The following is a 12,690-nucleotide window of genomic DNA, read 5'->3' on the forward strand; positions in this document are numbered from 1 at the left end:
AACGCTGAGGGAAAACACAGGGTTTAAATGTACTGGGGCTAACGGGATAATTAACAAGACGCAGGTGATGGGAATTTCTAATTAAACAGACAGGGAAAACTAAGAGGACTAAACCAAAATCGCACAGACAGGGGGAAACAAGATCACAGAACTAAACTGAACACATCAAAACCGTGACAATTATTAATTTAACAGTTAATGGCAGCGGCTATGGGGTGATATAAGGGAAGGATTTGGGGGTGGGAGCAAATAAGTTATACTTAGGATGGTTAGCAGCGGGAGCACATGAGTGGAACACAAGGAGGAAGACGATGAAGACTAGGAGGAACAGGATTGAAGACGGCGACACATTACACACTTGTTGAAGGTAAGTGTAAACGAGTAAGTGAATCCTACTCAAAACAAGACCAGAACAATGTGACTGTGTGAGGTGTGTGCTTATCCACAGTATTCCTACGCCCCATGAAGCTTTGCGCGAATTATGGGTGTAACTTCCGTTAAGCTGTAAACAGTCAGTGAAAGGCTCGCTCTATGAACGCAAAAAGTGTCACAATGAGATGACATTAATCTACTCACCCTTCAACCATCGAACATTGAAGGGAAATTTAAAAGTGTAAAAGCATCAACAAGGCACTTTCAACAGACCAAATAACCCTAAAAGCGCGAGTCTTTGGTTAAATTAAAAAAATGATGTTACCTTAATCAAAAATGTTCATTAACGTGATACTATTTCAAAGTAATTTCCGTCATTTTGACAGATTATAAATTGCATTTAACTGTGAAAACAAACCTGGAAAGAGACGTGAGGAATTTGAGGAGAATAACGAGAGATTCTTCATGCATTCCAGTGAATATGTAATGGAATATATCGTAAATTAAATTCGGGAGAACAGACCACAAATGTGCAGTATATGTTGTCCTTTTTCATACATTTACACCGGATTGCAAAGGGAAAAAAGAAAATAATCATGAGGAAAAGAAAGCAGCGACTGAAAAGAGCTCTTGCCATAGATGTTCTTGTTATAAAATGTCACATTAAAATACCAAGTATAACTTTATTCTCATGTCTGAAAATAAATCATGAAAGAAAATTGACAGCTCATCCAGTCAAAACTGACAGATCAGCTTTATTTGTAGGACAACCTTATGATTTGAAATGATTCGTTTCAGCCTTTTTGAACGGAAGTTCCCCAAACCGGAAGTGCCACCCATAATTCAAAACGCAGTAAGGTCGTCAGGAATAAGGTGGATATGCTGCCTGTGACGAGGAGATGGTGTGCAGGAGCAGGTGACAGCGATCTCTGTGATTGGGATTGCATGCAGGTGAGGGCCAGGGAGGATGATGGGAAATGTAGTGAGGATGTGGTGACTAGCTGGTGACCGTGACAGAACTGATGAAGGCGCTCAGTGCCCGTCCACAACCTTACAGTCACACTGACAACGGGTGTGTGTGTGTGTGAGCAGGAGTGCATACACACACTGACAGGCCGGTAGAACATCCGAAAGCAGTGATTGGATGAACATTTTTTGGTCTTGAGATTTCCACAGAACATGTCTGTATATTTTTTGACATGCTCTTAAATAAGACAGTAATCCCAATGAAGCCTCAGTTTACAGCGCTTTCAGAACATTAGTGAGTGTTTTAGGCTCTCCGTGTAATACTGATGCAACCAGACGACAGACAGCTGTGTGTTTATAGAGTATTTTACAATGTCTTCAAACGCAGCTCGACCAATCACTGTCAAGCCTGGAACTATCCGTTTAATACTGCTTTTATTTATGCATTTTTCACATCCACTTTCAATATACATGTACATCAACTATCATTTCTGAGCTCGATCTCCATATGATTTTATTATCAAAACAACCGTTATTGTCTTTTTAAAAAATAAACCACAGAGAAAAAAGAAACAAATACAGTGTTAATACAATACAAAATAAAATCAAACAATGTAAAAATGAATATTTTCTTCATTAAATAATTAAATAATGTGAAGCCATTGAGTTCTTCGTGAAGACGAGGGCGACTGTAGGATCGTCTGAATCATCTTCACTCCTGAGTTACTCTGTGTTGCTTCATGATGACCGTTCCTCTCCCGTCCTCCAAGCTGTGTTTATCTCTTCTAATGAAACTGATCAGAAACAGCTCATATTAATGAGGAGTTAATGCTGTAATATTGATGTTTGGAGTGATGAAGACGTACCTTCTGCATGTCTGCATCTGCTCCAGTGTCTCGGGCAGCACTTTCTGGAAGGTCTCGGGCAGAAACAGGTTCGTGACGGAGGACGCGACGGTCAGGCTTCCCATCAGGAGGTAGGGAACACACTTGCTGAACGTGCCTTTATCATGAGCCGAGAGGAGAACACAACGGCATCACAACAATCCCACTTAAATCTGTATGAGTAAAATGCTGATAGAATATGTTCTTTCAGAAATATTTCAGAAATGGTAAACATACTCATTCAGACTTTGATTCAAGTTTTATCAGTTTTTATGAATCCTCCCAAGACTTGTTTGCTTAAATGATGGAAACTTCACAAGAATAGACTTGAATTCAGGAAGGGAATCAGCAATAGATCTAACAATTGTTTCAAATACATTAGGAGGAATACTAAATTGGGAAGTATGTCTATAATCAGTAAAATTGTAAATAATGAAATGGGAAGGAGGCAAAAATGAGGAAATATAGGAAAATGGCAGTTTGAAGAAGCTAATTGGGAAAAATAATGAATGAAGATGGAATGAAAATTATCAAGATTAACAAAGGGAAAGATATTGAAACAATAAATATAGAATTAGTTTCAGAGATACAGAAAAGTAAAGGAAAGAGGGTGGAGACAATAGTTCAGCAAGTGTAGCGATCAGAAAGAAAAGGAAAGCATTTAAATACTGAAGAAAACACATAATTGGGAACATATGATCATCTATAAGAAAACTCAGCAGAAGGAGAGTAAAGAGAGTACTGGGCACTGGTGAGGCATTGAGAGTCATTTGGTGAAGAAATAGTTAAAAGGCCTCCAGTTGAGGAAGTGGATCATGATTAAAGAGGAGTGGAAGTGGGGAACAATATGAATATCCAATGTTAAATATAGGAGAGGAAAATGCAATAAGTGACAAAGAGAAAGCAGAAATAACACATTAGGTACAAACAAAGCAGATCCAGATGCAATTTTAAAATAGTAGAGGTAAATTCCAAAGACTATAATATTAAATCATTTAGGGAGAGCTGTTTGATTATTTTATTACTTTTGATCTCAGGAAACGTTCAACTTAATCCAGTCTCAGTTTCAAGGGTTGAAACACCTGCAGATTATAAATCAAGGTGGACTTGGTTTCATACATTTAAATGTTTGGAGCTTAAAATGTATATGGTCCGGATCAGTCAACTGATGCGGATGTGATTGTTCTTACTGAAACTTGGCTGAACAAATCTGTTTTGGACAAGGATATTTGTATTAATGGCTATAATGTATATAAGACTGACAGACCAAAATGGAGTGGGGGCGTAGCAATGTTTATAAAATAAAAAAAGGTTTCATGTAAAAGTATTGCTCTCTAAATCAGTGAGTAAACAGATTTAGAGGTTTCTTGATGTTCTAAGTCTCTCAGCATACGTGTCTGGCTGCTATAGGACGCCATCTACTGTTAGTGCTCTCCCTTCTCTATTACAGATCCTTTCAGATTTACATTATAAAGAATTACTAGTTCTTGGTGACTTAAACTGGCATTGGTTGCATTCAGCAACTGATGAATTAAAAACCTATTGGGATCCATTAAGTCTTTTTCAGATTTTTGACAGTCCCACTTGACTGAATTCAAAATGTCCGGAAAAATCATCTCTGATAGATTTAATCTTAAGCGTTCCGCAGAAGTATTCCACTGCTTCCATATTTGCGAAGGACATCATGTGACCACTGTGTCATCGCATCGGTTAGAAACACAAACATTCCTAAAACCAAACCACCAAACACAAGGCGTGACATGAAACGTTTCTCTGAGCATGGGTTCCTACACAATTTGAACAATTTTGAGTGGGAAAAAATTAATTTAATTCCTGATCTTGAAAGAGCCTTAGAATTATTTTATGCACATTTTTCTGCTTAGGGTTAGGGTTAGGGGTTAGTAAATAAACATGCCCCCTTTAAGAGGTACAGAGAGTTTCTTATCCAACACGCTTCATGAGCGTAATCTGGCATGGGCAAAAGCCAGGAGAACAGATCTAAATTCAGATTGGCTTAATTTCAGACAAATACGCAACGCATGTACGGTTGCAGTCAGAAAAGCTAAAGCTGAACATTTCTTTATACAAACATCGAGCAACCTAAATAATTCATAAACTTTTGCAAAACTGACACAAACTCTGTATTTACCCAGGAATATGACGTATGGTGCGGTGATGCTGCCGATGCGAGCGGCTGAGGAGCACATGCCGAGTCCCAGGTTCCTCAGGACCGTGGGATAGAGCTCCGCTGTGTAGATGTACACCACCGTGAAGGACATGGTGAAGCCGAACTTCCCAGCCATCTCTACAGCCAGAGCCAGAGAGTGAAGATCTGTGGAAGAGCTCGTCGTTACGCTGGTCCTATAATGCCTTTTCACAAGATGTAAAATAAGTCTCTGATGTCCCCAGAGTGTGTATGGGAAGTTTTAGTTGGGGATATTCAAATTAATTTACCAATCATACCATTGATCAGCTCTACCAAACAAGGATGTCTTTTTTTCCAGTAATAAACAAACATTGTTAAGTTGTTTTGATTGATACTGTGAAGCAGCTTTGATACAATCTGTATTGTGAAAAGCGCTATATAAATATATTTGACTTGACTTGACTTGACTTTTAGATCAAAATACCCCACAGATATTTTTTTACAGCATGTTAAAATTGTCACTTTTTGAGGGTGAGCAAAATGTGCTGTTTTTGTGTGTGTCCCTTTAAATTCAAATGAGCTGCTGCTCCCGGCACAGGGGGCGGAGCTTCAAGAGCTTGTGTGTGTGTATGCATGTGTACGCACTGAACATTTCACAAACTTTTAGCCTTTTATGTTCAAACGGGAGTCCCACAATGATGGAGAGTCTCGAGTGACAACATGTAGAAGCAACAGGATGTTTCTGAACGGTTAGTTGATGAATTCATGTAGCTGATGAGTAGTTATCTTCTAGTCATTGATTAGCATATTCTGTCATGTTATTCTAAAAATCGTGTTCCCGGGGGCGGGGTTTATGTAAATTCTAGTGTTTGTGATGTCACTAACCCGGGAGGAATGTCGTGGAGTCCCTACCAGCCGTTTGTTGTAGTTCTTAAAAAGAGATTTCTCCCTTTGCTTTGAACTTTAAGCGTCGTAATTTTGGCAGATGTTGTTTATGCTCAAACAGCAACATTACACACTAACTAAAGTTAAAAAAGTGAAATCATAATCGATCATTTAACACGTGGATGTATTTTGCAAGCGTACGGCACAGCTTTCCTGATAAATATGTGAGTAACAGGATTAACCTCTTTTCCTTGAAATGTCCAAGTCCGGTTTTAATTGCATAGAGCGTAAGCTAATCCTTGACCTGTAGTAAACTCACATGCTAAGGCTTTTTCTTCAAAGTGCACTAAACTTGCACTCAATTCTTCAAATTCTCCTTCTCTGCTCTTGCTTACTGCTCTTTTATGGCTTTAAGGCCTTGTGATAATCCTCATTTGTGACCCTGGACAACAAAACCAGTCTTATGGGTCATTTTCTTTAAATTGAGATTTATACATCACATTGAAGCTGAGTAAATAAGCGTTCCATTGATCTATGGTTTGTTAGGATATGACATTATTTGGCCGAGATACAACCTTTTGAAAATCTGGAATCTGATGGGGCAAAAAATCTAAATATTGAGAAAATCGACTTTAAAGTTCTCCAAATGAAGTCCTTAGCTACGCATTACTAATGAAAGGAAATAAATGAAATTTACACCATTGTGAGTTCCCCACCACTTAATTCAAGTGTGTGTGTGTGTGTGTGTGTGTGTGTGTGTGTGTGTGTGTGTGTGTGTGTGTGTGTGCATGTCTGTGTGTGTGTATGAATATACATACATGACATGCCCGTATGTGTTTGTTTGTCTGTGTCCTTCTCTCTGTGTGTGTGTGTGTGTGTGTGTGTGTGTGTGTGTGTGTGTGTGCATGCCTGTTTGTGTGTATGAATATGCGTACATGCCCGTATGTGTTTGTCTGTGTGTGTGTGTGTGTGTTGTTACAAAACTGTTCCACACATTGATCGAATTAGTCGTCTTTCAGGTCATCCTCCTTTGCCAAGCCAGTCTCTGGACATTCTGTATCATCTTCCCAATCATTTGCGAAAAAATCATTTACTATGTTCGTTAAATTATTGCTGTAATTAAAGTTTAAATTGAGCAAACGCGCTATCTCAGAATCCATGGCTTGCACCGTAACCATTGCGGATTGTGTACACTGTGCACGCGAAGAAGTCGCCAGCCAATGAGAGGCGCTGTAGCAGACCGTTGCTAAGAAGAAATTATTTATTTTTTACACGAGAAGGATTTTGTTTTAACGGTCTCTATTGGCTTACTGCTCTAATGACGTTGTGGAGAGTTATGAAACCGAAAGGGGGAAATCAAAGCATGACATAGACACCAAACTTGAGTGGGTAATTTCCAAAGAGCGGGCAGCAGCGAGCAAGTTTGTAGGCAGGAATCCTCCTCCTGTAATGAGGAAAGCGGAGAGCACGGGTCTGCTGTGTTGTGGTGTGTGTGTTGAGTTGTGTTGTGTTGTGTGTGTTGTGTTGTGTGTGTTGTGAGCTCTTACGGTTGGGGATCAGCTGCAGCAGGAGCAGGAATCCTCCTCCTGTAATGAGGAAAGCGGAGAGCACGGGTCTGCTGTGTTGTGTTGTGTTGTGTGTGTTGTGTGTGTGTTGTGTGTGTTGTGAGCTCTTACGGTCGGGGATCAGCTGCAGCAGGAGCAGGAATCCTCCTCCTGTAATGAGGAAAGTGGAGGGCACCGGTCTGCTGTGGTGTGTGTGTGTGTTGTGTTGTGTGTGTTGTTTGTGTTGTATGTGTTGTGAGCTCTTACGGTCGCGGATCACTGCAGCAGGAACAGGAATCCTCCTCCTGTAATGAGGAAAGCGGAGGGCACGGGTCTGCTGTGTTGTGGTGTGTTGTGTTGTGATGTGTGTGTTGTGTGTGTTGTGAGCTCTTACGGTCGGGTATCAGCTGCAGCAGGAGCAGGAATCCTCCTCCTGTAATGAGGAAAGCGGAGGGCACGGGTCTGCTTTGTTGTGGTGTGTGTGTTGTGTTGTGTGTTGTGTTGTGTTGTGTGTGTTGTGTGCTCTTACGGTCAGGGATCAGCTGCAGCAGGAGCAGGAATCCTCCTCCTGTAATGAGGAAAGCGGAGGGCACGGGTCTGCTGTGTTGTGGTGTGTGTGTTGTGTTGTGTTGTGTGTGTTGTGTTGTGTGTGTTGTGTGCTCTTACGGTCAGGGATCAGCTGCAGCAGGAGCAGGAATCCTCCTCCTGTAATGAGGAAAGTGGAGGGCACCGGTCTGCTGTGGTGTGTGTGTGTGTTGTGTTGTGTGTGTTGTTTGTGTTGTATGTGTTGTGAGCTCTTACGGTCGCGGATCACTGCAGCAGGAACAGGAATCCTCCTCCTGTAATGAGGAAAGCGGAGGGCACCGGTCTGCTGTGGTGTGTGTGTGTGTGTGTTGTGTTGTGTTGTGTGTGTTGTGAGCTCAAGTTGCATGGACAAGAGTCTTACCTTTTTATATTGTGTAGGAACTCTGCTTGAATCTAAATTTTAGGATAATTTTCGAAGCCTGAACCTTAAGTCAGGCTTTATTTGAGCTGTGTTGTGTGTGTTGTGTTGTGTGTGTTGTATGTGTTGTGAGCTCTTACGGTCGCGGATCACTGCAGCAGGAGCAGGAATCCTCCTCCTGTAATGAGGAAAGTGGAGGGCACCGGTCTGCTGTGGTGTGTGTGTGTGTTGTGTTGTGTGTGTTGTGTGTGTTGTGAGCTCTTACGGTCGCGGATCACTGCAGCAGGAGCAGGAATCCTCCTCCTGTAATGAGGAAAGCGGAGGGCACGGGTCTGCTTTGTTGTGGTGTGTGTGTTGTGTTGTGTGTGTTGTGTTGTGTGTGTTGTGTGCTCTTACGGTCAGGGATCAGCTGCAGCAGGAGCAGGAATCCTCCTCCTGTAATGAGGAAAGCGGAGGGCACGGGTCTGCTGTGTTGTGGTGTGTGTGTTGTGTTGTGTTGTGTGTGTTGTGTTGTGTTGTGTGTGTTGTGTGCTCTTACGGTCAGGGATCAGCTGCAGCAGGAGCAGGAATCCTCCTCCTGTAATGAGGAAAGTGGAGGGCACCGGTCTGCTGTTGTGTGTGTGTGTGTTGTGTTGTGTGTGTTGTTTGTGTTGTATGTGTTGTGAGCTCTTACGGTCGCGGATCACTGCAGCAGGAACAGGAATCCTCCTCCTGTAATGAGGAAAGCGGAGGGCACCGGTCTGCTGTGGTGTGTGTGTGTGTGTTGTGTTGTGTTGTGTGTGTTGTGTGTGTTGTGAGCTCAAGTTGCATGGACAAGAGTCTTACCTTTTTATATTGTGTAGGAACTCTGCTTGAATCTAAATTTTAGGATAATTTTCGAAGCCTGAACCTTAAGTCGGGCTTTATTTGAGCTGTGTTGTGTGTGTTGTGTTGTGTGTGTTGTATGTGTTGTGAGCTCTTACGGTCGCGGATCACTGCAGCAGGAGCAGGAATCCTCCTCCTGTAATGAGGAAAGTGGAGGGCACCGGTCTGCTGTGGTGTGTGTGTGTGTTGTGTTGTGTGTGTTGTGTGTGTTGTGAGCTCTTACGGTCGCGGATCACTGCAGCAGGAGCAGGAATCCTCCTCCTGTAATGAGGAAAGCGGAGGGCACGGGTCTGCTGTGGTGTGTGTTGTGTTGTGTTTGTTGTGTTGTGTTGTGTTGTGTGTGTTGTGTGTGTTGTGAGCTCTTACGGTCGGGTATCAGCTGCAGCAGGAGCAGGAATCCTCCTCCTGTAATGAGGAAAGCGGAGGGCACCAGTCTGCTGTGGTGTGTGTGTGTTGTGTTGTGCTGTGTGTGTTGTGTGTGTGTTGTGAGCTCAAGTTGCATGGACAAGAGTCTTACCTTTTTATATTGTGTAGGAACTCTGCTTGAATCTAAATTTTAGGATAATTTTCGAAGCCTGAACCTTAAGTCAGGCTTTATTTGAGCTGTGTTGTGTGTGTTGTGTTGTATGTGTTGTGAGCTCTTACAGTCGGGGATCAGCTGCAGCAGGAGCAGGAATCCTCCTCCTGTAATGAGGAAGGCGGAGAGCACGGGTCTGCTGTGTTGTGGTGTGTTTGTTGTGTGTGTTGAGTTGAGTTGAGTTGTGTTGTGTGTGTTGTGTGTGTTGTGAGCTCTTACGGTCGGGGATCAGCCGCAGCAGGAGCAGGAATCCTCCTCCTGTAATGAGGAAAGCGGAGGGCACTGGTCTGCTGTGGTGTGTGTGTGTGTTGTGTTGTGTTTGTTGTGTTGTTTGTTGTGAGCTCTTACGGTCGGGGATCAGCTGCAGCAGGAGCAGGAATCCTCCTCCTCTAATGAGGAAAGCGGAGGGCACGGGTCTGCTGTGGTGTGTGTGTGTGTGTGTTGTGTTGTGTGTGTTATGTGTGTTGTGAGCTCTTACGGTCAGTGATCAGCTGCAGCAGGAGCAGGAATCCTCCTCCTGTAATGAGGAAAGTGGAGGGCATGGGTCTTCTGTGGTGTGTGTGTGTGTTGTGTGTGTTGTGTGTGTTGTGAGCTCTTACGGGCAGGGATCAGCTGCAGCAGGAGCAGGAATCCTCCTCCTGTAATGAGGAAAGCGGAGGGCACCGGTCTGCTGTGGTGTGTGTGTTGTGTTGTGTGTGTTGTGTTGTGTGTGTTGTGTGTGTTGTGAGGTCTTACGGTCGGGGATCAGCTGCAGCAGGAACAGGAATCCTCCTCCTGTAATGAGGAAAGTGGAGGGCACGGGTCTTCTGTGGTGTGTGTGTTGTGTGTGTTGTGTTGTGTGTGTTGTGTGTGTTGTGAGCTCTTACAGTCGGGGATCAGCTGCAGCAGGAGCAGGAATCCTCCTCCTGTAATGAGGAAAGCGGAGAGCACGGGTCTGCTGTGTTGTGGTGTCTGTGTTGTGTTGTGTGTGTTGTGAGCTCTTACGGTCCGGGATCAGCTGCAGCAGGAGCAGGAATCCTCCTCCTGTAATGAGGAATGCGGAGAGCACGTGTCTGCTGTGTTGTGGTGTGTGTGTTGTGTGTGTTGAGTTGAGTTGTGTTGTGTTGTGTGTTGTGAGCTCTTACGGTCGGGGATCAGCTGCAGCAGGAGCAGGAATCCTCCTCCTGTAATGAGGAAAGTGGAGGGCACAGGTCTTCTGTGGTGTGTGTGTGTTGTGTTGTGTTTGTTGTGTTGTTTGTTGTGAGCTCTTACGGTCGGGGATCAGCTGCAGCAGGAGCAGGAATCCTCCTCCTGTAATGAGGAAAGCGGAGAGCACGGGTCTGCTGTGTTGTGTTGTGTGTGTTGTGTTGTGTGTGTTGTGTGTGTTGTGAGCTCTTACGGTTGGGGATCAGCTGCAGCAGGAGCAGGAATCCTCCTCCTGTAATGAGGAAAGCGGAGAGCACGTGTCTTCTGTGTTGTGGTGTGTGTGTTGTGTGTGTTGAGTTGAGTTGAGTTGTGTTGTGTTGTGTGTGTTGTGTTTTGTGTGTTCTGTGTGTTGTGAGCTCTTACGGTCGGGGATCAGCTGCAGCAGGAGCAGGAATCCTCCTCCTGTAATGAGGAAAGCGGAGAGCACGGGTCTTCTGTGGTGTGTGTGTGTGTTGTGTTGTGTTGTGTGTGTTGTGTGTGTTGTGAGCTCTTACGGGCAGGGATCAGCTGCAGCAGGAGCAGGAATCCTCCTCCTGTAATGAGGAAAGCGGAGGGCACCGGTCTGCTGTGGTGTGTGTGTTGTGTTGTGTGTGTTGTGTTTTGTGTGTTGTGTGTGTTGTGAGGTCTTACGGTCGGGGATCAGCTGCAGCAGGAACAGGAATCCTCCTCCTGTAATGAGGAAAGTGGAGGGCACGGGTCTTCTGTGGTGTGTGTGTTGTGTGTGTTGTGTTGTGTGTGTTGTGTTTGTTGTGAGCTCTTACAGTCGGGGATCAGCTGCAGCAGGAGCAGGAATCCTCCTCCTGTAATGAGGAAAGCGGAGAGCACGGGTCTGCTGTGTTGTGTTGTGTGTGTTGTGTGTGTTGTGTGTGTTGTGAGCTCTTACGGTCGGGGATCAGCTGCAGCAGGAACAGGAATCCTCCTCCTGTAATGAGGAAAGCGGAGGGCACGGGTCTGCTGTGGTGTGTGTTGTGTTGTGTGTGTTGTGAGCTCTTACGGTCAGGGGTCAGCTGCAGCAGGAGCAGGAATCCTCCTCCTGTAATGAGGAAAGTGGAGAGCACATGTCTGCTGTGTTGTGGTGTGTGTGTTGTGTTGTGGTGTGTTGTGTGTGTTGTGTGTGTTGTGTGTTGTGAGCTCTTACGGTTGGGGATCAGCTGCAGCAGGAGCAGGAATCCTCCTCCTGTAATGACGAAAGCGGAGAGCACGGGTCTGCTGTGTTGTGGTGTGTGTGTGTTGTGTTGTGGTGTGTTGTGTGTCTTGTGTGTGTTGTGAGCTCTTACGGTCAGGGATCAGCTGCAGCAGGAGCAGGAATCCTCCTCCTGTAATGAGGAAAGTGGAGAGCACATGTCTGCTGTGTTGTGGTGTGTGTGTTGTGTTGTGGTGTGTGTGTTGTGTGTGTTGTGTTGTGTGTGTTGTGAGCTCTTACGGTCGGGGATCAGCTGCAGCAGGAGCAGGAATCCTCCTCCTGTAATGAGGAAAGCGGAGAGCACGGGCCTGCGAGGACAGCTCTTCAGGAGGAACGTGGACACGATGTACGCCGGCACCTCCGTCACCGCGGACAGGAAGCAGTTAAGGAACGGGTCGCCGCTGAGGTTAGCCGTGTTCAGGGACAAGCCGAAATATCCAACGTTGATGGCCATCCTATCAGAAAAGGACAATCACTGACACATTAAACAAAAACACGACAAAAACATGTTTTTTGGGTGAACGATCCCTTTAAGGAAAAATCCCATTGAGGCAGAAACTAAAGCTGATACTCTCCTGTGTTTTTCCTTCGTCTCCTTTCGTATTTATTTGTAAATTTCACAAGCTTATTTCGTCCATTAGATCTATATATCATAACTCCCTGTTTGCTGAGTAAAGAATTTGAAATGATAGATGTGAATATGATGTGAAAGCATAATCCCTCACCACAGCAGTAAACACATGAAGGTTGTCTTGCGGATCTCGCTGGTCCTCAGGATGTCGAGGACGCTGTACTGGTTGCTCTGGGATCCCGTCGCTTTAACCTAGCGATCGATGTAGAAACACACATTTGTCTTTGGCATCATCCCACGTATAATAGCCTCAAGAGCAGTGACCAGACCTGGCTGAAGATGACCTCTGGCGCAGAGACCTTGTTCTTCCTCGCCGCCTCCCTCACGATGGCCTCCGACTCCAGCACTCGCCCCTGAGAGAGAAGCCAGCGCGGAGACTCCGGGATCAGCCTGGGGAACAGGGAAACTGGGAGATGGAGAGCAAGAACTGGCCAATGATGAGTCTGAACCCATTCACACTAGACCTTCAGCAAGTGGACGGGACGTGACGCTTTTTTCAAAACAAAAAAA

The 12,690-nt window shown here is 44.7% G+C and overlaps 1 protein-coding gene across 1 annotated transcript in view; it reads right to left on the minus strand.

Annotated features, from left to right (window-relative positions):
- Positions 1 to 1,754: 1,754 nt before the first annotated feature.
- The window catches only part of slc22a5 (solute carrier family 22 member 5), a 48,422-nt gene continuing 37,486 nt past the window's right edge, over positions 1,755 to 12,690 (minus strand). Inside the window, exons 5-10 of the mRNA XM_077225131.1 lie at positions 12,450 to 12,570; positions 12,275 to 12,372; positions 11,790 to 12,004; positions 4,372 to 4,554; positions 2,205 to 2,340; positions 1,755 to 2,132 (exon numbers count right to left, since the gene is read on the minus strand). Coding sequence (XP_077081246.1) covers positions 2,051 to 2,132; positions 2,205 to 2,340; positions 4,372 to 4,554; positions 11,790 to 12,004; positions 12,275 to 12,372; positions 12,450 to 12,570 — 835 coding nt within the window. The 3' untranslated portion in view covers positions 1,755 to 2,050. The remainder of the gene's footprint in view (positions 2,133 to 2,204; positions 2,341 to 4,371; positions 4,555 to 11,789; positions 12,005 to 12,274; positions 12,373 to 12,449; positions 12,571 to 12,690) is intronic.

This window comes from Siphateles boraxobius, unplaced genomic scaffold (genome assembly GCF_051911475.1).
Source record: "Siphateles boraxobius isolate OS27281-9 unplaced genomic scaffold, OSU_SipBor_1 125, whole genome shotgun sequence".
Lineage (NCBI taxonomy): Eukaryota > Metazoa > Chordata > Actinopteri > Cypriniformes > Leuciscidae > Siphateles > Siphateles boraxobius.